Here is a 27,079-nt window from a genome sequence, read left to right as displayed (position 1 = left end):
TAATTGAAGCAAGACGAATAATGATTAAAAAAGATAATGTACTTACACCTACAAGAAATATTATTCTCACCTTCAATACACCCAACTTACCCTCCTCTGTAAAAGCAGGTTATTTACTTTGCCGAATCCAGCCTTACATTCCAAACCCTTTAAGGTGTTACAAATGCCAAAAGTATGGCCACTCACAAATTGTATGCAGAGGAGTTCCTGTCTGCCCCAACTGTGGTTCCTCGGATCACATACAAAGTGACTGTACGACTACAAAAATGACCTGTCCAAATTGCAAAGGTGATCATCCTGCCTATTCCAGAACTTGTGAAAAATGGAAAACGGAGAAACAAATTGTAAAATACAAGGTCGAGAACAAAGTAAGTTACCCAGAAGCGAGAAGACTAGTGGCACCTACTATGAACAAAAATATTTCCTATGCTAATGCAGTTAAAAAATACCAAACAGTCTCTACTCAAACTAATGTTACAGTTCCTACTAATATTTCAATTTCAGATTGGGCTAGAACTGTCCTCTCTGAGGAAAAACCAAATGTACGTAAACAACAACCCAAACTCTCAGACCAAGCAAATAATACTCCTCTTACAGTACCAGCGGAATCTCCTCCTCCAATGAGTGCTACCACACCATGTATTACAAATTCAAATATAATCAAAAATATTTGAGACACAACCATGGACACAGATGGCACATCTATAGAGGAAGATCCTCTTTTAGAGATCCATGCCGAAGAAGAAGAAATGGACACTGGTCGGCCAGTCTTCCAAAAAAAAGACAAACACAAATTGGAACGCCATAAACCAGTCACTTTCAAAAAGCAGTCAGAATCAGCTCCATCAACTAAACACAAATAATGCCTTGTATTTTACAATGGAACTGCAGAGGCTTTCGTTGCAATACAGTCGATATCCAAGATCTAATAAATCGATTTTCTCCAGTTGCCCTTTGTCTTCAGGAAACTTACTTAACTTTGCAAATTTCTCCTTCGATAAAGAACTATTGCCTTTATCAAAGGGATCGTAATACAGCAAATGCTGCCCATGGTGGTGTAGGAATCCTGATAAATTCAGTGATCCCAACTAAACATATTCCACTTCAAACTGAAATAGAAGCCGTTGCTGTGCGTATAACGCTACATATTGAAATAACTTTAGTATCAATCTACTTACAGCCAAACCGTACCTACTGTTTAAAAGATCTTGAAGATCTCCTTATACAGATACCTCCACCTCTCTGTATGTTAGGGGACTTCAACGGGCACCACCCCTTATGGGGCGATCCTAAATTAGATAGACGAGGTCGACTCATTGAGAGCCTAATAGAAGCGGTAAACCTCACCATACTCAATACTGGCACACACACTCACGTTCAGCTCCCAAATGGACATACCTCAGCCATAGATCTCTCCATTTGTTCTCCATTACTGGTCCCGACCATAGAGTGGTATGTTTTAAATGATATAATGGGTAGTGATCACTTCCCAATCGTATGCAACCTATTAATAGCACAGGCTCCTCCAGCTCAACCATGTAGAAAATGGAAATTTGCCCGAGCAAACTGGGCAAAATTCCGATCATCAATATCTTTTGATGAGGAAAAAATCCGTCTCCAGCCTATCGATGATGTGACAGAATACATCACGTCACATCTCCTAAATGTGGCTAAAGAAACAATACCGCTATCAAATCCTTCGGTTCGTAAGCATTATAATTATTGGTGGAATGAGCAATGCACAAAAGCCAAAAAAGCAAAAAATAAAGCCTGGAATTTGTTTCGGCAATATCCAACAACACCCAATCTAATAAATTATAAGAAGTCAAAGGCAAAAGCACGTTTCATACAAAGGCAAGCCAAGAAAGAATCCTGGATCTGTTTTGCATCAAGCATTAACAAAAACACTGACACCAAAATAATATGGAAAAAAATTAGACAGCTTTCTGGTAAGTTTCCTACCGTACCTTCACCAATTCTGTCCTGTAATGGGCAAGATCTATCTAGTCCTTTAGATATCGCAAATGCTTTGGGCTACACATTTGCTGAAATCTCAGTGGCAGCAGCTTATACTCCACTTTTCCAGAGAATTAAAAACACTGCAGAACAGCACTCTGTTAACTTCCAAACTGCTCTCCTTCTGCCGTATAACAAACCCCTACAATATTCCGAACTCTTTTGCATGCTATCGGAACAGCCCACAATGGTGCTGCCGGACCAGATGGAATCTACTATGTCATGCTACAACATCTTGACGACAGAGCTTTGCGTCTCCTTCTGCTCTTTTACAATCATATTTTTCTAGAAAATGTCTATCCAACTTCTTGGCATCATTCTACCGTTTTGGCATTCCTAAAACCTGGGAAAGATCCAACCAATCCACATAGCTATAGACCAATATCCCTCTCAAGCTGCTCAGCAAAATTCTAGAAAAAATTGTCCACTGTAGACTCGTCTGGATCATTGAGTCAGAACAGTTAATGAGCAATAGTCAGTATGGCTTTCGTCAAAACAAGTCATGCCTGGACCTTATGGTTAAGGCTGAATTTGCCATTTGGAATGCCTTTATTAAGCATGAATATCTAGTAATGGTTTCCATAGATATAGAGAAGGCTTTTGATACCACCTGGCGGCATGGCATACTAAGAGACCTTTACTCTCTTGGTCTGCGGGGAAACCTTCCTATATTTATAAAGCATTTTCTACACACTAGATCTTTTCAAGTTCGATACCAACATGCCCTCTCTGCAACTTACATTCAGGAAGAAGGTGTTCCACAGGGATCAGTACTGAGTGCCACTCTTTTTGCCCTAAGAATAGATACTATCACTAAACAACTTCCAAATACTTTAGAAACTTACCTTTATGCGGATGACCTTGCCATCTCCTGTCATTCCCAAAATATGAGATCTATTGAACGACAGCTTCAGATATCATTAAATAAAATACAGCAATGGGCCAGCCTTAACGGCTATAGGCTATCACAGCAGAAAACAGTTGCTATCCATTTTTGTAGACAACGCAAATTTCATCTGGATCCTGAACTTCACATCTCTAATATTTCCATCCCAGTCACTAGTAACATTAGATTTCTAGGTTTAATCATGGACAACAAGCTAAATTTTTTAGAGAACATTAAAAAAGTACGTACTGCCTGCTTAAAAAAGATAAACATACTCAGATCTTTATCTGCACAAACGTGGGGTGCAGACCGTACCTGCCTTCTTCGATTATACAGGGCATTAATCAGATCCCGTCTTGATTATGGAGCTCCCATTTATGACTCTGCCAGAAAGAGCGCATTACGCTGGCTTGATCCAGTACAACACAGTGCACTGAGGATTGCACTTGGCACATTCAGAACATCGCCAGCACATAGCCTGTACATAGATGCTCATGAACCGCCACTATCTTTACGTAGGAAATTGCTTTTGCTAAAGTATTCTGTCAAGATACAAAGTTGTGCCTCGCATCCCATTCAGCCATATCTTTTCAATCCACCACTAGAAAATCTGTACAGAAATAAACCTAGCATAGTAAAACTAGCTGGACATCGCCTTCTTGAACTACTGCAGGTTTGGAATATATCCATCCATTCCGTACAACAAGTAGCCACTTGTACGCAACCACCATGGGTTCAAACTCCTGTACCGACCTGTGACACTTACCTCTGTCAGTGGGGAAAGAATATTTTGCAATCATCAAATATCAGACAAGTTCATGCTGTTCATACTCAAAAATATATTGATTTTTTACCAATATACACAGATGGCTCTAAATCAAATTCAAAAGTTGGAGCAGCTGCAGTGTTTCCGAATACAATTGTATCAGCAGCCCTTCCTCCTGAATTCAGTATCTTCTCAGCTGAGTTATTCGCAATTAAACTAGCTTTAAAAAATCTCCCTCCTGACTGCTCATTAAAATCTGTAGTTTACACGGATTCCCTCAGTTCAATCAACGCTTTGTGTAGTTCCTCAGATAAATTTCACCCTGTTATAATTGAAATTAAAAAATTATTACTAAAGATTAAAGATCGTCACCAACTGGTCGCCTTCTGCTGGATACCAGCACATTCTGGTATTTTAGGCAATGAACAGGCTGATGAAGCTGCAAAAAACCCAACCAGCTTAGATTTAACCAATATCCCTGTCCCAGCCTCAGACTATGCAATAATGATTCATGCTGCATGCCTAACAGAATGGACAGCGCAATGGCATTCCCAAATGAATAATAAACTCTTTCAGATTAAACAGGTTCCGAAAATCTGGCCCTCCAGTGTCCGGACATCAAGACGAGAAGAAGTAATTCTTTCAAGAGTAAGAATGGGTCATACTTACCTGACCCATCTTCATTTACTCACAGGAGATGATCCACCACAATGTCCACATTGCTATATAAATATGACTGTTAAACACATTCTCATTGACTGCCCCTATTATAAACAAGACAGAATTTCAACCCTGCAATCACTGGTTATCCTTCAACAACCAATAACCCTAGAGAATTTGATAGGTGACAAGGCAAATATATTTGAATTCTTCCGTTTTCTGAAGCAAATTAGAATTTTTAATCTTTTCTGATTAAGGACATTTCAGACAGTACGATTCTTTCCCTTTTCCTTTAATATAAATGAATAGGCGCATTATAGCCAAAGTTGCTTATGCGCCATGAAACCCCCACAACAACAACAACTAATCCAATTCAAGGGAGCCAGAGCTAAGGTCAGGAAAGTACACAAAATCAGCAAAAAAGCGAATTGGATCAAATTCGCATCCACTGTAACCAGTTCCACATCAGCTACACTTTTCTGGAAGAAGATCAGAAAGATGAGAAACAGTTCCCAAATAAACTTCACCCCATTACTGAATTGGAAAAGGCAGTTGGTTAAAAATTAGAAAAGGTTTATATAACCTTTTCTAACTGCTTCCATAGAAGCCAATAAAACTATTATTAAATACTATGATAGGTGCAATATGGCCTAAGTATCCTTTGCAGCAGAGAAATCCAAACACCACAACAACAATAGAATCCTTCTGGTCCTGTCTATCTTTTCTGTATACATTGTAATCCCCAAATTCCAATTCTGTACTGCTTATATCCGTGTGGCAACTCGTCTCCGATATCCCAACAATATTCGCTTTTGATGTCTTGACCAGCACTTCAAATTCATAAAATTTATTTACTATACGCCTAGCATCGGTGTCCATTCTATTTCTATTGCAGTGTCAATACCGATTGCAGAATCATCACAATGTGTAAACTGCAAAGACAACCATCCAGCCATTTCCAGATCCTGTGAGCAATGGAAACTGGAGAAAAATCCAGAAATACAAAGTGGAGAACAAGGTCACATACCCAAAAATGAGAAAGCATCTTATACAAAACATGCCCAAATGCACATATGCTGAAGCATCCAAAAGATACCATACAGTTTCAACTCAAACAGATAGAACAGTTCCACCAAAAGGGTCAATCTCAGAATGGGCTCGATCATTGTTATCATCTGCAACACAGTCAACAAAAAAAACAAACAATAGATATGACAAACAATACCCCGATCTCAATACCATTTATAGCCAAATCAGCTCCAGTTACGCCTAATCAAACAAATTTCAGTTAATGATCAAATGAAATCATCTGATACCACAGCTATGGACATTGCAGAGAATAATACTTATGATGACTCAGTTCTAGATCTTCGTGCAGAAGACAACATGGACACACGTCCACCCTTCCCAAAAAAGGAAAAAATTAAAATTGACCATCACAAGCAGAGCAACCTTAAAAAACAGACAAATTCGACTTCTAATTTCAAACCTACACAATGAACAACATAGTTCAATGGAATTGCAGAGGCTTTCGCAGCAACATAGATGACATATATAAATTAATTGACTTACTATCCAGTGGGCATCTGCCTACAAGAGACAAACCTAACATCTCAAGTATCCGTATCAGTTAAATATTACACTCTATTTCGGCAAGACAGGGCAAACAGTGCTCATGGAGGAGTAGTCCATACTCATAGACTCCTGAGTTCCTTGTAAGAAAATTCCTCTCCAAACCTCCTTAGAAGCTGTTGCGGCTCGTATAATGATTGACATTGCTATAACGCTCATTTCCATATATCTTCCACCCAATCAGCCATGTATGATTCATGAACTGGAAAACCTTGCTTTGTAACTACTGTCACCAGTATGCTTATTAGGAGATTTTAATGGGCACCATCCACTATGGGGATCTCCCATCTCAGATGGACGCGGAGAACTGATTGAAATGCTACTAGACAGACAGACAGAATTTAACAGTACTGAACACAGGCTTACCCACTTGCATTCATTTTCCTTTTGGAGCAACCTCTGCAATCGACCTCTCAATCTGCTCTCTGATCCTCTTCCCAAGTGTCAAGTGGACAACACTGGATAATCCTCTCAACAGCGATCACTATCCAGTCATATGCAAAATTCAAACCACCATCTCCAAAACAACCGATACACATATGATATGAAATGGAAATTTTCTAAAGCAGACTGGGCAAAATATAGAAATCGTGTATCTTTTGATGAGCACATCATTGAGTCTTCTTCTGCCGATACAGTTACTGAGCATATCACAATACAGATACAATCAGCTGCAAAACTCGCCATCCCGCAGTCTCAATTAAGAAATCGTAGATATACCAATCACTGGTGGAACGCTGATTGTAACAAGGTGAAAAGAGAAAAGAATGCAGCATGGAACTTATTCCGCAAATATGCCACCACCGCCAATCTTATTAATTATAAGAGAATTAGAATCAAATTCAAAACTACTTCAAATCTACCTGCCGCTTACCTTGTAAACGGCAGGTAGATTTGAAGTAGTTTGTGTGTGTGTGTGTAGTGTGAGTAGTATTCATATAGTGTGAGTAGTTTACCAACTACTCACACTATATGAATTGAAAGAATCCATAAATAGCTCCAGAAACAGTGCCCCTGGCCCTGGACGGAATTTACTGTACAATGCTTAAAAATTTCGATCAGAAATCGTTATCCTCACTGCTAAAATTTTACAATCGGATCTTTTATGAACACACATTCCCCAGTTCCTGGCAACATTCATATGTAATAGCTATCCCAAAACCAGGAAACTTTAGAAAAAATGGGGTGCACCATCAATTAACATGGTTCCTTGATTCCAGAACATAATCAGTTTGGCTTTCAGAAGAATAAGTCATCCTTAGATCTCACGGTAAAGGCCGAATCAAACATAAGAAACGCATTTATCAGAAATCAACATCTCGTAATGGTGTGTCTTGATATAGAAAAAGCTTTCGATACAACATGGTGCTATGTAATTCTAAGGGATCTCCATTCTATTAATACGAGAGGCCAATTAGCATATTTTATTCAAAACTTCTTTCACCACAGGTCTTTCCAAGTCCAATACCGGCAGGCTCTGTCTCAAACATACATACAAGAAGAAGGAATCCCACAAGGGTCTGCTACTCTATTTGCTATATGAATTAACAATATTACAAACAGCATTCCAAACACTGTCGACTCATATCTGTACGCTGATGATCTTACAGTATCCTGTCATTCCCAGAATGTAATTTACATCGAGAGGCAATTACAAATATCGATAAATAATATTCAACTATGGATGACACGAAATGGATACAGACTATCAAACCACAAATCTACAGCCATCCACTTCTGCAACAAACGAAAAATCCATCCAGATCCTGAGCTAAATTTGGATAATCATCCTCTTCCAATCACGAACAGCCTTCGTCTCCTGGGGATAATTTTTGGTAAGAAGCTGAATTTCCAAGAGCACGTCAAACACCTACGAACCACTTGTCTTAAGAAAATGAACATACTCTATGTCGTCTCTAGTACGTCCTGGGGTGCTGACCGTTATACACTGCTCCACTTATATAGGTCTCTAATTAGATCCCGGCTAGACTATGGAGCACCTTAGCCCGTCTTGCGCCCATCCAACACTCTTCTCTTTGGATTGTCCTAGGTGCATGCAGAATATCACCAGTTCAAAGTCTGTATGTTGAGGCTCACGAACCTCCACTCAGTATCAGAAGAAAGATGTTATTATTGAATTACCCAGCTAAAATTAAAACCTTTCCCATTCATCCTATTTGGCTGCTACTGTATGATCCACAGTGGACAACACTCTATAGAAACAAAGAGAGAACAATCCGACCAACTGGTATCAGATTACAGAACCATCAGAATACTGGAATTTTAACTCTCACAATATCATCAGAGATTTAAAAGATCCAGATCCTCCGTGGATTACTTTAACCTTTGCTTATGATGATTTATTTGAAAAATGGGGAAAAGATGCTTTAGCAGATATTAACATCAGACAACTACATCTTGTTCATGCAGAGAATTACTCCCAATTTTCTATGATCTATACTGAATGTTCAAAGTCTGAAAATAAAGTGGGTGCAGCTGCTGTCTTCTCTAATACAACTGTTTCTATTTCACTTCCAGCTGAATGCTGCAGCTATACTGCTGAGCTCTATGCAATTAAGCTTGCCCTGGAAAATATTTCACTCCTGGCAATCAATAAAAGTATAGTATACACGGATTCCAAAAGTGCTGTGTTAGCTCTCAAGAATACTTCAACTTACAATCCTTTGGTAAAGCTAATAGGACATAAGCTGGTACATCTCCATGAGCAACATCAATCTGTTATCTTCTCCTGGATCCCAGGTCACAGTGGTATTCCTGGAAATGAGTTCGCTGATGACGCTGCAAAGCATTCTTCCAACAACATAGCCATATCAAATGATCTGGTCCCTTATCCCGATTATAAACAGAACATACTGATATTATGTATAGAACGATGGACACTTCTGTGGAAAAAGCAAACCCACAATAAGCTATTTCAACTGAAACCTGAACCACAATTATGGACATCTAGCCTCCTCAAAAATAGAAAAGAAGAAGTGCTCCTAGCCAGAACTCGAATTAGCCATATTCACCTCACTCATCTGTGTTTGCTCACAGGAAATGATCATCCTCAGTGCATACACTGTTTGCAACCATTATCAGCAAAGCATATACTGATTGAATGTATCTTGTTCAATACCCGACAGTCTACTTTCAGCTACATCTCACTCAACAGTATCATAGGCAATGACGCAGAACTCTCTGAATTTTTCACTTACTTGAAGCGAATTAAAATGTATGATCGATTCTAATTGCTGCTAGAGGAGTTATCACATGTACCCTCACTTATTTTGATAGGCGCAATATGGTCATGTAGCCCTTGCGCCAGAAACTTCCAACAACAGCATTAACTCGACAGCCCATGGAGGTGTGGCTATTCTCGTTAGAAACAACATTCCATCAAAACATATTGCCCTTCAGTCCCCTTTTGAAGCAGTGGCAGTGTGCTTTGTAATTGGCATCACTCTTACAATAGCATTAATCTATATCCCTCCCAATTTCGCGTTCTCTTCAGAAGACCTAGAAAATCTAATAGACCAGCTACCATCTCTGTTCTGCTTGCTCGGAGACTTCAATACATCATTCGCAGTGGGGATCTCCAACAATTCACAAGAGAGGTAAGCTAATAGAATCCTTTCTTTATGCTTATCAACTCATCATTTTGAATACTGGTGAGCCTACTTATATTCGTTTTTCGACAGCATCCATGAGTGCAATAGACTTTTAAATCTGTTCTCTCTCCATATACCCAATAATGAAGTGGTCTGTTCTTGAAAACCCACTAAACAGTGATCATCTGCTGATTCTCTGCAAGCTCCAAACACAGGCAAACTCCCATTCATCACGTTGCTCCATTTGGAAATTTGGTAGTGCACACTGGAATGAATATGCCTCTTATGTCCAGGGAGATGACAAAATAATCCAATCCCAGCCCATAGACAATGTCACAGAACATATAACGGATCGAATATTACAAGCTGTAGCAGCTTCCAATACCAAAATCTTTACCGGGAAAATGTAAACACAATAATTACTGGTGGAATCAAGATTGTATACATGCCAGACATGTATACAATCTTGATTCCATGTATTTCTTGTATACATGTATTTCTTGTATACTTGTATTTCTTGATATACATGTATCAAGAAATACATGTATATCAAGATAGAGCCTGGAATTTATTTCGAAAATTACCCACAACCTAATTAACTTCAAAAGACAGAAAGCCAAGTTCTGCCAAATAAGTCGAAAAGCAAAGAAAGATGCCTGAATTAACTTTTCCTCAAGTATAAACAAGGACATGGAGAGCAGAACCATCTGGAGAAAAATACAGACGCTTAATGGCAAATATATTTGGTCCCCAGCTACAATACTGAATTGGGAAGGGAAGGAGTTGTGATCGCCGGGAAAAGCCAATCTGTGACACTTATTTTCAACAATGGGGAAAAAGCACTCTGGCAAATGTCAACATAAAACAGATGCATGCAGCCCATGCATCACCGTTCTCGGAATACCTTCATATATATACATACGGCTCTAAAACAGACACCAAAGTTGGAGCTGCAGTGGTCTTTCCACACACTGTTCTCTCACAACAACTTCCAAACCAATGCAGTAGCTATTCTGCTGAACTATTCGCCCTACAAATGGCCTTAAAATACATAGCTTCTTCCCCTCTTCTAAAACATCTCATATACACAGATTCATTGAGTGCAATACATGCTCTCCAACAAAGACAGACTCCATCACATCCCATTCTCTATCAGATACAAGCTCACCTTGTGAAACTTAAAAGCAAAATGAGGCAAGTAAAATTCTGTTGGATCCCAGGACATACAGGCATTGAAGGTAATGAAAGAGCTGATAGAGCAGCAAAGAATCCTACAGACACAAACCAAAGGCTTTACAAAGTTCCATATACCGATTACAGACCTATCATAAAACAGTTTATCCACAATCAGTGGTCACAAATGTGGCAAAATGAATCAAACAATAAACTGTTTCAAATAAAACATGAACTACAGCCATGGAAATCGAATCTTCGCAAGAATCGGCACGAAGAAGTCATTATATCCAGACTACGCATTGGACATACACATCTTACGCACAATTATTTATTCAACAAAGCAAATCCTCCAGAATGCCTTCACTGTTCTTGTCAACTCACTGTAAAACATTTCCTTATAGAATGTCCACAATACCACATGGCAAGACAATCAGCCTTCCATCTCCCTATAAATTTCCAAGATTCTCTGAATTTATCACAAATCCTAGGCGATAACTCCAACATTGAAAATATATTTACTTATTTAAAATTAATAGGATATTTTGACCAGATATAAATCATATTTAAGAAATATAAACGTCCTTGTCACTAAACATTAATAGATAGGTGCAATATGGCCAAAGTTGCTTCTGCGCCAAGAAACCCAACAACAATCAACAACCGCCGGGAGAAATAGCAAATGCCTTAGCAGAAACATTTTCTCATGTATCAGCAATATCCACCTAAGCTTTCAGCGAATTAAAGAATCTGGAGAACAGCATAAGATTAATTTTTCTACAATAATTTCATGTGCATACAACCAGCCATTCACATTAACAGAACTTTTAGTGGCACTCAATAAAACATACAGTAGTGCTGCTGGTCCAGATGGGATCTACTACATAATGTTAACACAGCTTAACAGCAGTGCAAAAAAAACTTTGTTAAACTTCTACAACTGAATGTTCTTAGAAAATGCTTACCCAACCTTCTGGCGTCACTCAATAGTTTTACCCTTCCCGAAGCCCGGAAAGGATCGTACCTTTCCACATAACTACAGGCCAATTTCACTGACTAGTTGTTTAGACAAAGTCCTGGAAAAATGTTCTCAGGTGACTAAAGTGGTTCCTAGAAACTAACAACTTGCTAAATAATAATCAGTATGGGTTTCAAAAGAACCATTCCACATTAGATGTAATGATAAAAGCAGAAGCAAATATCTGTAATGCCTTCATAAAGGGACAACTGCACAAAAAGAAACAGTTCTTGATCTTCATGCAGAAGATGTATGGAGACCGGATATTCACTTGGTCAAATGGATGATGTAGAAGAGTGTATAGATTCCGGAAGTCCCAATTTTCCTAGAAAAGATGAAACGAAATATGACCGTCAAAAGCAAACCACTCGCAAGAAACAGACAGGCTTGCCTTCCCTCTCCAAACCCAAATAATGTAGCACATTGTACAATAGAATTGTAGACGTTTACGCAGCAATACCGATGACATCTGTGATTTAATCTCTCAATATAGTCCTGTAGCCGTTTGCTTACAAGAGACTAATCTAACTATCTAACTCCACAAATAACACCATCAATCAAAAATTATACAATTTACAGAAAAGATAGAAACTGTTCATTATCCGCAAGTGGAGACGTTGCGATCTTATTTGACTATAAAATACTGTCTAGAAACATTCCGCTTCAGACCCACTTAGATGCTGTTGCAGTACATGTATCAATTGGACAAATTCTAACTCTAGTATCACTGTAAATTTTACCCAACAATATGCACACGTTCAAAGAATTAGAAGTCCTCATAAAACAAATACCATAACCTTTTTGTATCCTTGGTGACTTTAATGCGCATCATCCATTGTGGGGATCAGCCCACATGGACAATAGAGGACACTTGATAGAGACGATACAAGACCAACTTAATATGACATTACTAAACACTGGTCAAAATACTTATACTCACCTTCCCACTGGATCTATGTCAGCAATTGATTTAACAATCTGTTCCCTCATATTGTATCCTAGTATAGAATGGACAGTTTTAAATGATCCACACAATAGCAATCACTTCCCAGTTGTATACAGAATCCAAACACTACAAACCCCATGTCCTGATCATCAGGTAAAATGGAAATTCTCAATAGCAGATTGGGAAAAATATTCAACCCGTCTTTCTTTTAACAGCCAATTGATTAAACTACAACCCATTGATGAAGTCACTGCACATATTACTGAGGAATTACTGCAGCCTCCAAAGCAATACCTCAGTCCTCTGCGTACCTGAGACAAAATTCTTGGGTCTCACATTCGATAAGAAGTTGACATTTTTACCACATGTCCGTCAACTGCAAACAAAGTGCACGAGGGGATTGAATCTCCTTCGAGCCATCTCCTCAAATAAATGGGTGGCAGAACGGTGCACTTTACTCCGCCTTTATCGTGCACTTGTTCGTTCAAAATTAGACTATAGGTCCCAAGTGTACACATTGGCTAGAAATAGCGTACTATGGTGGATAGATCCACTCCATCATCAAGCCATCCGTACAGCTACTGGAGCATTCAGAACATCTCCTGTCCAGAGTTTATACGTCGAAGCCGGTGAACCACCACTATTGTTCCAACGAAAGCAATTATCGCTAAAATATACCTTTAAACTAAAATCCCTGCCAGACAACCCAACGTGGACTTGTGTGTTTGAGCCACGATGGGAAACGCTTTATAAAACCCTTCAGACTGCTAACCGATCCTTTGGCATCCGGGTCCAAGAACTTCTCAGAGAGCTCAATATCATGGTAGACAATGTTGCCCAGTCACCAAGGCATCTATTTCCACCCTGGTATGTTCGCTTACCATCATGTGACTTCTCCATTAAAAGTTGGGGTAAGTCCATAACTCCATCCTCTGTCTACCAACAACTCTATGCTGCCCGCCGACCCGATTACTCTGATTTTTTGCCTGTGTTTCGAAGTCAGAGTTGTCTGTAGGATCTGCTGCTGTCTTTCCAGATAGTACTATATCTGGGAAGATTCCCCACGAATGCAGCATATATACAGCTGAGTTGTATGCTATAGAGCTAGCCTTGGACCACATTAAAACCCATAAGCACCAAAGATGTATGGTGTACACTGACTCTTCAAGTACACTGCAGACTTTATCGGGGATGAGGTATAATCCTCTTCCGATTGTGACCCGGATTCAGCAGACGTTACATTCCCTGTTTGAGTGTTCATTCGATATCCATTTCTGCTGGATCCCAAGCCACATTGGGATCGGGGGAAATGAACTGGCAGATGCTGCGGCCAGATCACCAGAACCCCACAACACTTATTGCCTGTTAGTCCCCTATACAGACTACAGGCAGCTAAAAAAGAAAATTACATTCCCAATGGCAACAATCTTGGCATGAGCAAATCACAAACAAGCTCTATCAGATAAAGCCTGTAATCCCGACACTGGCAGTCTAATCTGCGCAGGAACTGCAAAGAGGAAGTTGTTCTAGCTCGTCTGCGCATAGGACACAGTCATCTTACACATGCTTTTCTGCTGAGGGCAGATGACTGTCCTATGTGCGAGAACTGCGGCACCATTTTAACTATTCATCACATTTTAACAGTGTGTCCACGTTTTAGACACGAACATGATTTATATTTTACCATTTTTTGTCATCCGGCTGAGCCTTATACACTCAGTCAGATTTTATCTGACAATGACCATGTGTCTGCTGTTTTTAGCTTTTTAAAATCAATAAACGTTTTTGCTCGCATATAAAATTTACATTTTATTGTGATTTTCTATTGATTTATCTTTTATAACTTTTCTACATTTGTTATTCGAGTCCGTGACCACCAAATACGGAGGATGCGGAAGGGTCAGGGAATGACCACAGCATATCCCCCCGGAGCAATATGGCCTTAGTTGCTAATGCTCCTAAAAAAAAAAAAAAAAAAAACAACCAAAAAACCATACATTTGTTATATATTTTGACATAGTGACCTAACTCATTATGTCACTGAAACTTTAAAATTTTTTTATATATGACCTGGTCTTGGCACATTATAGCCTTACTTGCCAATGCGCCAATAAAATCAAAACCAACCAACCAGCCAATCAGTCCTCTGCGTGTAAACACAGAAATCTTAAACACTGGTGGAACGAAGCTTGTAACAATGCGAAAAAGTAAAAAAAATAAAGCTTGGAATCTCTTTTGGAAATTTCCAAATACCAACAACCTAATTCAATTCAAAAGACTTAAGGCAAAAGCTCGACAAATTAGAAGAAAGACCGAAAAGGACTCATAGATACAGTTTGCCTCCACTATCACAAAGAATACAAGTAGTCGACTTATCTGGAAAAAGATTCAACAACTCAATGGTAAATAGCTACCTCCTCCTGCTCCCATCTTCAACCAGAATGGACAGGAAATATCTTCTTCTTCTCAAGAATTAGCTAACGCCCTTGCAGAGACTTTCTCCCAAACATATATGCCAGTTCAGCATACGACAACTCCTTTCTTCAAATCAAAGCTCTAGTGGAAAGGTACAAAATCAACTTCCATACAACCCAAAATCATGCCTATAATCAACCATTGAACTTATTTGAACTGCAAACAGCATTAAACAGATCACCCAATAGTGCAGCTGGACCTGATGGAATATATTATGTAATGCTGAAACATATAAACAGTACTGCCTTAAATTTATTATTAATGTTCTTTAATTGGATTTTTCTCGAAGATACATATCCTTCTGCCTGCCATCACTCTGTTATTTTAGCCTTTCCTAAACTGGGAAAAGATCAATTGCTTCCTCAAAATTACTGACCTATCTCCCTCACTAGCTGTCTAAGTAAAATTAGCTGTGTATCACTCTTGAAAGAATGATACACAGACGACTTACCTGATTTCTCGAAACTAAAAAACTTATGAACAGTAATCAGTTTGGATTCCAACAAAACATAACCAAAGCCGAGACTAACATCCGGAATGCTACGTCAAAAATGAACATTTTGTTATGGTAAGTCTTGACATCGAAAAGGCTTTCGACACTACCTGGAGGTATGGCATATTGAGAGAATTTTTTCTGTAGGATTTCGAGGGCACTTAACAGAATTCATCAGATATTTTCTTCAACAGAAGGCCTTTCAGGTCCGCTCTCGGTCCTGCACTCAAGAAGAAGGTATCCCACAAGGATCAGTACTTAGTTCTACCCTATTCTCACTTAGACTGAACAGTATAACACAGAAAATCCCCAATACTTTAGAACTATATATGTATGCTGACGATCTCACTATACCTAGCTGTTCACAAAATATTCATACCATTGAAATAAAGCTGCAAATTTCCATAAATAAGTTGGAGGCATGGGCACAGCACAATGGATATTGTTTATCTGAACAAAAAACAATTGCAGTCCATTTCTGGAAAAAACGCAAGCTACACCCTGAACCGGAACTCAGATTGAAAAACCATCTGATCCCTCTCACCAGTAACCTTCATTTCCTAGGTTTATGGTCTTGGCGCATTATAGCCTTAGTTGCTAATGCGCCAATAAAATCAAAACCAACTAACCAATCCTAGGTTTAATGTTGGACACCATACTTAACTTTGTTTCACTTATCACATACCTCCGAACCTCCACTTCACCTTAGAAGGAAAATTCTGCTCCTCAACTATGCAGCCAAAATTCAAAGCCTTCCAACCCATCCCTTTCGACCGATACTTACCAATCCTCAATGGACAGCATTCTATAACAGTAAATCAACTGAAAATAGACCCACTGGTATTAGATTAAACGATTTGCTTCATACCTGGAATATTAATTTTAACAACATGCTTCAAGAAACTGATGTACCTGATCCACCTTGGTCTGTAAACCTCCCTTACTGTGACACCTACTTTCAGCAGTGGGGAAAGAAATCTCTGGCAGATGAAAATATAAAAGAAATACATAAAGAGCATGCCCTCAAGAATACGCAAAGCTGCCTAATATATGCAGATGGCTCAAAAACAATATTTGCCATTTGGGGCCACGGCTGTCTTTCCTTCTTTCACAGTCCCCTTGTCACTTCTGGTTGAATGTAGCAGTTACACTGCAGAATTGTATGCAATTAAATTAGCCCTAGAGAAAATCAATAAATAAAATCACTAAATAAAATTTGCCAATGCTAACAGTGTAATATATACACTGATTCCTTGAGTGCTCTGTCTTCACTGGACAATAAATATTCTGTATTTCATCCCATCATAAAACAAATCCTTTCCTGTTTAAACCATCTAAGGAACAAAAATCATTCGGTGAAATTTTGCTGGATCCCAGGACATACTGGTATTGCAGGTAATAAAAGAGCAGATCAGGCAGCCAAACAACCAAATAGTACAGTATCAGAAATTTAACAAGTACCATACGTGGATTATTTGAAACTTATAAAAGACGTCTGTACATTTCAGTGGTCAGAACTATGGAAGTCGCAAAGGAATAACAAACTGCTCCAAATCAAAGAGGAATCAGCATTATGGAATTCCAGCTTCAGACAAAACAGATGGGAAGAAGTTGTACTGTGAACACTCAGGATAGGACATACACACCTAACCCATATGTTTCTTCTCATTCAGGACAACCCACCTCGATGTATGCATTGTATTGTATCCACTTACAGTCAAATATATACTATTAGAATGTATGCTCTTTTCCCTTCTTAGAAAAAATACTTTCCACTCTCAGTTACAATTGCAAGAATCTCTTTAGCTTACCCACATCATTGGAAATGATGCTAACTTAGTTGAACTGTATACCTTCCTTAAACAAATACATTTACATGAATCGATCTGATGCCAAACTGTACCAAATTATTATATGATTATACAATGACAATATAGGAACTGGCACATTTTGGCCTATGCTGCTGCCCTTGTGCCTTTAAACATCCATACCAATACAATTTTCTTTTCGCTCTTAGAATAGATGCTATCACTAAACAACTTCCAAATACTGTAGAGACTTATCTTTAAGCAGATGACCTTTCCATCTCCTGTCATTCCTAAAACAGGAGATCTATTGAACTACAGCTTCAGATATCACTAAATAAAATACAGCAATGTGCCAGCCTCAATGGCTCTAGACTTTCGCAGTGTTCCCGAATACAATTGTATCAGATCCCTTCCATCTGAATTCAGTATTTTTTCAGCTGAATTATTCGCAATTAAACTAGCTTTACAAAATTCTCTTCTGACCGGTCTTTAAAATAAGTAATTTACACTGATTCCCTCAGCTCAATCAAGGCATCGTGTAATTCCTCAGATAAAATTCACCCTGTTATTAGAATATTATTACTGCAGATTGAAGAACGCCACCAACTAGTTACATTCTGTTGGATACCAGCACATTCTGGTATTTTGGGCAAAGAACTGGCCGAAAAAGCTGCAAAAACCCAACCACCTTAGATTTAACCAATATCCCTGTTCCAGAATCAGACTATGCATAATGATTCATGCTGCATGCCTATCAGAATGGACAGCACTATGGCATTCTCAAACTAATAATAAACTCTTTCAGATTAAAAAGGATCCGAAAATCTGGAACTCCAGTGTCCGTAAATCAAAACAAGAAGAAATAATCCTTTCACGTGCAACAATAGGTCATACTCACCTAAGCCACCTTCATCTACTCACAGGAAATGATCCACCACATTATCCACATTGTTATATAAATATGACTGTTAAACACATTCTCCTTGACTGCCTCTATTATAAACAAGACAGAATTTCAACCCAGCAAACGCTGGTTAACCTTCATCAGCCAATAATTCTAGAGAATTTGATTGGTGACAAAGCCAATATTTCTGAATTTTTCTGTTTCCTCAAGCAAACTGGAATTTTTAATCTTTTCTGATTAAGGACTTTTCAGACTGTACGAGACTTTCTGATTTCTTTTTTATAATAAACAAATAGGTGCATTATAGCCAAAGTAGCTTATGCACCATGAAACCACCCACAACAACAGCAACTGATTCCTGCACTGAACCTAGTCATGGAAAGTGTGTTGAAAGTGGTGAACTTTATAAAAACTCAGCCACAGAAGGCAGGGTTTCTTAAAAACTGTGTGAGGATATGGGATCTGAGCACACATCTTGGTTGTAATACTACTGTAGCTCCTGATGGCTCTCCTTTGGCAATGTATTGTCCCGTGGGTTCGAATTATGACGGGAACTCTACTCTTTTATCGAAGAAGAAGAACATGAGTGTACCAAAAACTTCTTGGATACTGATTTTTTTTTGAAGAAGTTGTAAACGGTTTTAAAATTTAAATTGTTTGTGTATTGATGAATATTTGTTTCGTGGTTTTAAGATTTTTTGTGAGAATTGTTTTTCAATTCTCATGGTAGCATGCAGTATTGGTTGGTTTTTTTTTTTTTTTTTGGGATGGTGGCCGCTGACTGTCCATGGCTCCTCTCGATGTGCTTGGTGTGATATGAGAATTGAATGCATGAGGATTTTAATTAGTAGCTATTTTTAATTTGGTTTATTTAAGACTAAGTAGGTGGTGGTGGGTTCATATAATAATACATTCATCCGTGATTGAGTGTCGAGAGAATTACAGTCCTACTAAAGAGGTATGAGGTTTCCTCTTATAATTTAATGATTTTTTTTTGTCAAAATTATCATACCTGTGCGATCTCTTCGAAAAACTGAATGTGTTGAATCTTTCGCTGCAGGGTAGCAACACGCACATTCTGAAAAACTTGCTGAGAAGGTGTTAGCCTTCAGAAAAAATTTACTGCTATGGAGAAGATAATTAAATAAAGATGGTTGCAAAGACTGTTTCCCCATGTTGCTGCAGTTTGTTACATCCAGTGATGTTTATTTGACCCACGAACTTAAATCTGTATTTGAAGAGAACTAACACAGCTCATTGACTGTTTTGAAAAATACTTTCCAGAATATATGGAGAACTTTGCATGGATGCAAGATTCATGCAAGGCTAAGGCCCCAATCGAATTTACCTCTGCAGAAGAAAATCTTATTGAGCTGTCGTGTGACAAGACTTGAAAAACATAATTTGGCAGCATGGAACTAAATGAGGTTTGGATATCAACAAAAATAAATATCCGCTGCTAAGTGCTGAAGCTCAGCAAATCCTAATTCCATTTGCGACTTCATATCTCTGCAAGGCTGGACTTTCGGCAGTTGCTGTGTTAAAAAGCAAGTATCACATGAAAATTAATGTGGAACAGGAAATGAGGGTGGCAGTGTCCAGTCTTATTACAAGGTTTGAAAAGTTGTGCAGTCCCTAAAAGGTGTACACATGCCATTAGTAAGTAATTGTGGTTATTTAAGAATGAAATAAAAATATTATTTTTTCTTTCAGTTTTTGTGTATTATTTTTTCAAATGGCTACTAAGTTGTTAGGACCTAATTACTTAATAAACGGAACTGTTAGGACCTAACCGTTCTGTTTATTAAGCAGTACCTAAGAAAAACAAGTAGTAAAAGAAATACCTGACAGTTAGGTATTTCTTTTGGCCTAGTGGTGCAGTGAAAAAATTACTGAGACACTAAGGGAGCCGTGAAATGAGAAAGTTTGGGAACCTCTGGTCTCAAGGACAGCTGCTACATGTTAGCTGATTCGTGAGAATCACTCATGTGCAAAATTTAAAAAATGCTTGGAAAAATCTGGCATGTTGCAGAAGAAACTGTAGATGAGCAGATTCAAACTGAAGATGGGGAACAAATACTGTATGAGATACTCAGCTTGTTTCAGTTGATCCCTGGGTTTGAAGATTGCGATGAAGGTAATGCGAGGGCGTGGCTGGAAAATGATATTGGTGCTATGAGGTTTCCTGTTTTTAATGAAAATGAAATTATGAACGTAAAAGAAATTGGAGCTCCTGAAAATGATATGAATGAAGACTTCAACACTGTGCCTAAGCATGCCGAAGCATTCAGCGTTCTAGAGAGAGTGCAATGACTTGGTACGAGCAACAAAATGAATACTGTCCAACTCATATACTCTTGCTGAAAAGAGTTAGAGATCTGGCAGCAAAGAAACGAAGTTCGAATATGGTGCAGCAAATAATAAGTAATTATTTTTGTTAAAGGTCTATAAATGTGTGTTGTTTTGGACGAAATTTCCATTTGTTTTGTTACCTATGAATAAAAATACATAAGTACAACTTAGTGTTTTTATTTCTAAACTTGCTAAACCTTCTTTTTAGTTTCCAGAACAGTATTTTTGAAGAGCGTGAAAATCTAAACAAATATGATGTCCGAACTAACCCTGTTCCAGTTAGTTCGGATTATCGATGCTCTACTGTAATTCAATTCTTATAAGATATACAAAATAAACTATGAACTGACACAATTTGGCCTCGGGAGCCTTGTGTTATTAAACTTAATACCAAGAACAACAATAGTGGTGGGCATAATCAAAGAGGTCATTATTGATTATTTCAAATATAGAAAATTCTCTGTGGAAGCAGAGTTATCAGCTTCATTTAAGGAAAGCTGAAGAGCAAGGGAATCTGTGGACAATGACAGGAAGTTCTATTGCTGATTCAGAAAATTATGTATGCAGTGTGGATTTACAGAAGCGCTATCATTCCCAATTTTAACAGTCATCATCATCAGCCATTTTCAATCCATTGCAGGATGAATGCCTCTCCGGCAACTTTCCAGTTCCTTCTGAGCAACAGCCATCCATTTACTACCCAAAGCTCATGAATTTCGTCTGTCCATCTCCATCATTGTCTTCCAGCTTTTTTTCTAGCTCCTCTTGGGTACCATTCTGTTATTTTCTTAGTCCATCTGTTATCATGTCTTCGAGCTATGTGTCCTGCCCAAGACCATTTTAGTTCTTTATTTTTGATAAGAATGTCCTTTACTCGAGTTTTCTGCCTAATCCATGTGTTTCTCTTCTTATCTAACAGTCTGATTCCCAATATAATTCGTTCCATTCTTTGCTGTGTCGTTCTCAGCTTCTCTTCCATTCTTTTGGTGAGTGCCCAAGTTTCACTTCCATAAGTCATCATGGGGAGACCTGAAACATTGACCATAAGTCATGGTCAGTGTTTCAGATAAATTGGGATATTGCTCCTCAGTATGTGACTATATTTCCTGAATGCAATTAATCCAAATTTTATTCTTTTCTTGACTTCCAGCCATTTATCATTATTACAGCCAATGACTTGTCCCAGATAAGTATATGACCACCTTTTCAATTATTATATCCCCTTCTTTGGCATACTTGTTCATCATTACTTTTGTTTTATCCATATTCATCTTTATTCCAAAATCCTTACTTACTCTGCATAACTGACTAAGATTTTCATCTAATTCTTTGGGAATGTGGCTTATGACCACAGTGTCATCTGCAAATCGTAAATGGTTTAGGTACTCTCCATTCACATTGACTCCTTTCTGTGACCAATCTAATCTTCTGAAAGTGTCCTCAAGGGCAGCTGTAAACAACTTCGGAGGTAAGTGTTCTCATATATTTTCTTCAAAATCATAATATATGGGGTATCTATGCCTTGTCTTTGCCGAAATATTGCCTTATGCTGTATCGAGTCAAATGCCTTTTCATAATACACAAATGCCAGGCATAATGGTGTTTTATATTCATTTGCTTTCTCCATTAGCTGTAATATTATGTGAAGGTGATCCATAGTTGAGAATTCTGTCCTAAAGCCAGCTTGCACTTTCAGTTGCTTCTCATCAAGTATTCTTTGTAATCTGTTAGTAATGACCCTTGTGAACAACTTGTAGATGGGATAACACCTAATTGGTCTATAATTTCCAATTTATGATTTATTTCCTTTCTTATGCAGCAAAACTATGATTGCATTATTCCACTCCTTAGGCATCACACCTTTTCTAATGCATTTTGTGAAGAGCCTTGTCAGTTTTTGTGTCATGTCTCTTCCTCCCAATTTTAACAACTCTCCAGTAACTTCATCTTCCCCCAGGGCTTTCTAATTCTTCATTTTCTTCATTGCATGTTCTACCTCATCAGGAAGGATATTGGGTATGTTGTATGTATTACTAATTTGCGCTCCATCTTTCCCACTGCTGGCATCATTCCCTCGATCCTTGTATAATTCTCTATAGTAGTCTTCTGCTATTTGAATTGTGCCTTCTCTGCTATTTTTAAGTACACCATCGGTATTCTTCAGTTTCAGTATCAATTTTTTTTTTTTTTTATGAAAACCCCAAACACGAAAGGTATCAAAACCTATAGTACTTAGTACCGTGCATGGGTTGAAGGAGAAGTATGGGGGTAGGGGGATGCCGGAAACTTTGCTCTAGAGGCTAAACATGAGTTTCACCACTTCAAGCCTCCAATAAGCAAAGTGGTGGTATTTCACCGGTTGATGAAAGTCATCTACCATCATTTGTCTTTCTTTATTATTTTTATTATTATTTATATTTATATTATTATTTTTGTTTTCCCTTAAAGCTTGTTCTACTTTTCTTGTGTTAAATCTGCTTATGTCCTCTCTGAGTCTCTTTTTAATGGCTTTGCATAACACAGTATGTGAATTTTGCCCTTTTCAGTGTTTATCTTGCTCTTCATTTGTCGTTTTCAGTTCATCATGACAAGTGTTTCTTGACTAATTTTTTCTTCTTTGGATTTCTTTTGACTTATAGGTTTCTTGGGCTTTATGACTTTCAGAAAGTTGTAATATTCCTCGTCGATATCTTGGTCCTGAGCAGTCTGCAGAAGCTCAAACTTGTTCCTAAGTTCCAGTACATACTGGTTTTTCTCCTCTTCTGTTATCTTAAACACCTTTGTATTATTTACTCGAGTCAGTTTTTTCCTTTGTTTTTTTACATCTGTATCAAATGTGCATCTTACCATTCTGTGATGACTTCCAACATTTACCTTGTTCAGTACGGTAACATCATACACGATATATCTTCTGTTAGTGAGGATGAAGTCAATTTCATTAGTTCTTAATCCATTTGGGCTCTTCCATGTCCACTCTCTGTTTGCCCTTTTCTTGAAAAAAGTGTTCATTACTGACAATCCTCACGATTCTGCAAATTCCACAAGACTTTCACCTCTTTCTTTCATTTCTTTCACTAATTCCAAAATTTCCTATAGTTTCCCTTTCTGCACTGTTTGGTCTCTTTCCAACCTTAGCATTGAAGTCCCCCATAATGATAATGTAGTGGGTTTTCTGGTCATCTAGAAGACTCTCAATTTCGGTGTACATTTCTTCAACCTCTTCATCATCATGGCTCGATGTTGGTGCATAAATCATTATAATCTTCAGCTTGTACCTCTTAGAAATCTTGAGTATCAGCCTTGACACCCTTGGTGATGTACTTTTGAATTCCAAAATGTTGTTTTTTATATCTTTATGGACCAGAAAGCCAACTCCACTTTCGCTCCTGTCGCTGTTTCCATTGGTGTACAGCAGATTTCCACTTGATAAACTTATAAGTAATTAATTTCTTCTTGTTTCAGCCAAACCGATGATATTCCAATTCACATTTTCTAATTCCTTTTCCAGCTCTAATATCCTGTCTTCACCAATGAACTTGTGTTCTAATTTTGAAGCAAGTTACTTCGCTCCTACTACTGGTGTCTTTCAGGTCTTGGATGAATCTGTAGCCTTTCATGGTGCTGAAGAGATGTCTTCAGTGTAATATTAAAAACATTAAGTTACATGTAGCCCATAAAAAAAATAATAATAATAATTTACAATGACACAAGTACAGGTCAAGGCCCAAATGTCTGAATGTCTTTGGCTGTAATGAAATTTTTACAGTCTGGTGAAACTGATGTTTAAGTGATAAAGCAGAAGTTCTTGGTTCCTGGGTGCTCGTGTCTGTACTCATAGACCGAATGTTAATGTTCCAGTGTCTAAATTCCATAGGCAGCCTGCTCAACCTCGGTGATTCTTAGCACCTACTGACATTGAGCTTGTCTTCCCACTGCCTGTAGATAGTAGGTTGCAGGCCTCCATAGAGAGAAGGCTGTTTATTTTGTTGTGAAGCCATGTTGAGGGAATGGACCATAATCTGCCATGCAGGTCCAGTAGGTCGAAAGATTTTGGATCGATTTAGCCTGGTGTCTTAGCTTTTATATCTGTCCTTTTTAGCTTTTTTATCTGTCCACCCTGGGTGACCCTGCTAGGAGTATATGCTCCCAATGGCATAGTCTCAGCCTTCATTGACACATGCAAACATCCTGCCACTTGATCATGGAAGTGATAAATTTATATAATCATAATATGAAGATTTACTCATACAGTTTTTGCCTCCAAACACGCACAATATGGCCCAGCTGGCCCTTGTGAACAACAACAATGCTCTCTGCAGAGCTCTGAAAGGGGATAGTAAAATGAATGAAGGTGAAATTTTTACAATTCTGAACTAGCGGTCATAAATTCAGGTTATGAAGAAAGGCATTAACTAGATAATAGGAAGCTTTCTTTTACATAATGAGTTGTAAATCATTGGAATAAGTTAACCTCCATTGTTGGTGGAGTGTGCCAGCTTGGAAAAATTCAGCTGTCTGGATCACTGCTTGTAAGCAGAATGGAACATATAAGAAGTGTTTTTATTATTATTGTTATTAGTAGTGGTATTATTATTTTATTTTTTTATTTTTGTGGTGCAACAAAAAGTTTAAGGCTTCCTTGCACCATGTGGCTAATGTCAAAACCAGCAAGCTCTCCATTTGATTGTGCTTGGATTTTGACAGTTGATTATTTATCCTGGTTAAATTTATTCAACAAAAATCATCTCTGACTCCTAAAGGCCCAGTTTGCAGATGTTGCACCTGTATAGACACAGAAAATAGATGGTATAGAAGGGGCATATTTTATATATGTTCACATTTGCACTGTTTTAAGTAAACTATATTGATTTTTTATTTATCCATTTACTTGGTTAATTGTCAACATTATAATAATTTCAATGTATTAGTATTTAACAGTCTGGAAAAACAAGTTATTTTAAAAGAATTATTGTGTTGTCCACTTAATATTTTATATACTACATATGATTTTCTCTGTAATGTTTAAAATGTTTTTCTTATATATATGTACATGTATATATATATACACACATAGTCCAAACAATCTGTACCAAGAAGAGGAGAATATAATGTTTATAGCACGTTTCAAAGCCATGAACCAGAATTTGATTATTTGAAGAGTTTAGAAATAGAAGAGAAAATAAACAAAATCAGGTGGTTGAAAAGGAAGAACCCTGCTCATTTCCTGTTATCTACGAATGGTAAAGAAATATTTTAGCTTGTTTCTCTAGTTTATTATTTGTCTTATTGGTATACTGAGAATTTGTATCTCTACCTTTTAGTTTTAGCTAAAATGGTTAACCCTTTCTAAAATTATGAAAATTTAATTTCAGTCTTTATTTGCTTTTAGAAGGTGACAGTACAAGATATAACTACTGTCGCCTTCTATTTCTCTTAAATATACAGTTAAATCTCCATCTGATTACAGTTTAAGCCAGGTAAAATTGTTAATCCATTTAAAAAATAAGGATTATTTCTGACATTATATAAAGCTTAATTTTGAATAGCTTTTTTCTTAAACTGTTCTTTCAGCATCCCCTCCCCCTTCAAGGCCTCAAAAATTTCTCCACTCAAGGGGGACTCAACAGTGACCTGATGAAGGTTCTAGAACACATCCGTCAATTACGTGCAATCTCCTCACATTCTTGGGGCGCTGACCGATGTACCCTTTTGCGCCTCTATCGTGTACTCGTACGATCTAAGTTAGATTACGGGTGCCAGGTATACGCATCCTCTAGACTCAGCGTACTCCGATGGCTGGATCCCATCCACCATCAGGCGATCCGTACTGCCACTGGAGCATTTCGAACTTCTCCTGTCCACAGCCTCTATGTCAAAGCGAATGAGCCCTCGTTATCGCTTCGCAGGAAACAGTTGTCTCTACAGTATGCTTTAAAACTGAAATCCCTGCCAGACTATCCGACGTGGACACCCGTTTTTGAGCCACGTTGGGAAAATCTGTACAACATTCGCCAGACTGCCAATCAACCATTCGGTATTCGCATCCAAAGGCTACTCAATGATTTGAACATCACATTAGACAATGTTGCCCCATCACCAGGGCAACCTTTTCCACCCTGGCATGCTCGTGTCCCAAACTGCAACTTCTCCCTTAACAATTGGAGAAAGGACAATACTTCGTCCACCGTCTACCTGCAGCTCTTTTTAGCTGATCGCTCTGAACATGCTGACTTCTTGCCCATCTACACAGATGGCTCGAGGTCAGAAATGTCTGTCGGATCTGCAGCTGTTTTCCCAGACACCACGGTATCTGAGCAGATATCCAACGAATGCAGTGTG

The 27,079-nt window shown here is 38.2% G+C and overlaps 1 protein-coding gene across 2 annotated transcripts in view; it reads left to right on the top strand.

The window, feature by feature from the left end:
• The window catches only part of tws (protein phosphatase 2 regulatory subunit tws), a 533,883-nt gene that overhangs the window by 278,297 nt on the left and 228,507 nt on the right, over positions 1-27,079 (top strand). For both annotated transcript variants that reach the window (XM_090373490.1, XM_090373489.1), the window contains one exon: positions 25,815-25,980. In XM_090373490.1, the coding sequence (XP_090229616.1) occupies positions 25,815-25,980 (166 nt within the window). The remainder of the gene's footprint in view (positions 1-25,814; positions 25,981-27,079) is intronic.

Source organism: Mastigoproctus giganteus, chromosome 5 (assembly GCF_048544385.1).
Source record: "Mastigoproctus giganteus isolate SK-2022 chromosome 5, ASM4854438v1, whole genome shotgun sequence".
NCBI classification, from domain to species: Eukaryota; Metazoa; Arthropoda; class Arachnida; order Uropygi; family Thelyphonidae; genus Mastigoproctus; species Mastigoproctus giganteus.
Note: the sequence above shows the minus strand (reverse complement) of the source record. Positions and strands in the feature narration are given on the sequence as shown.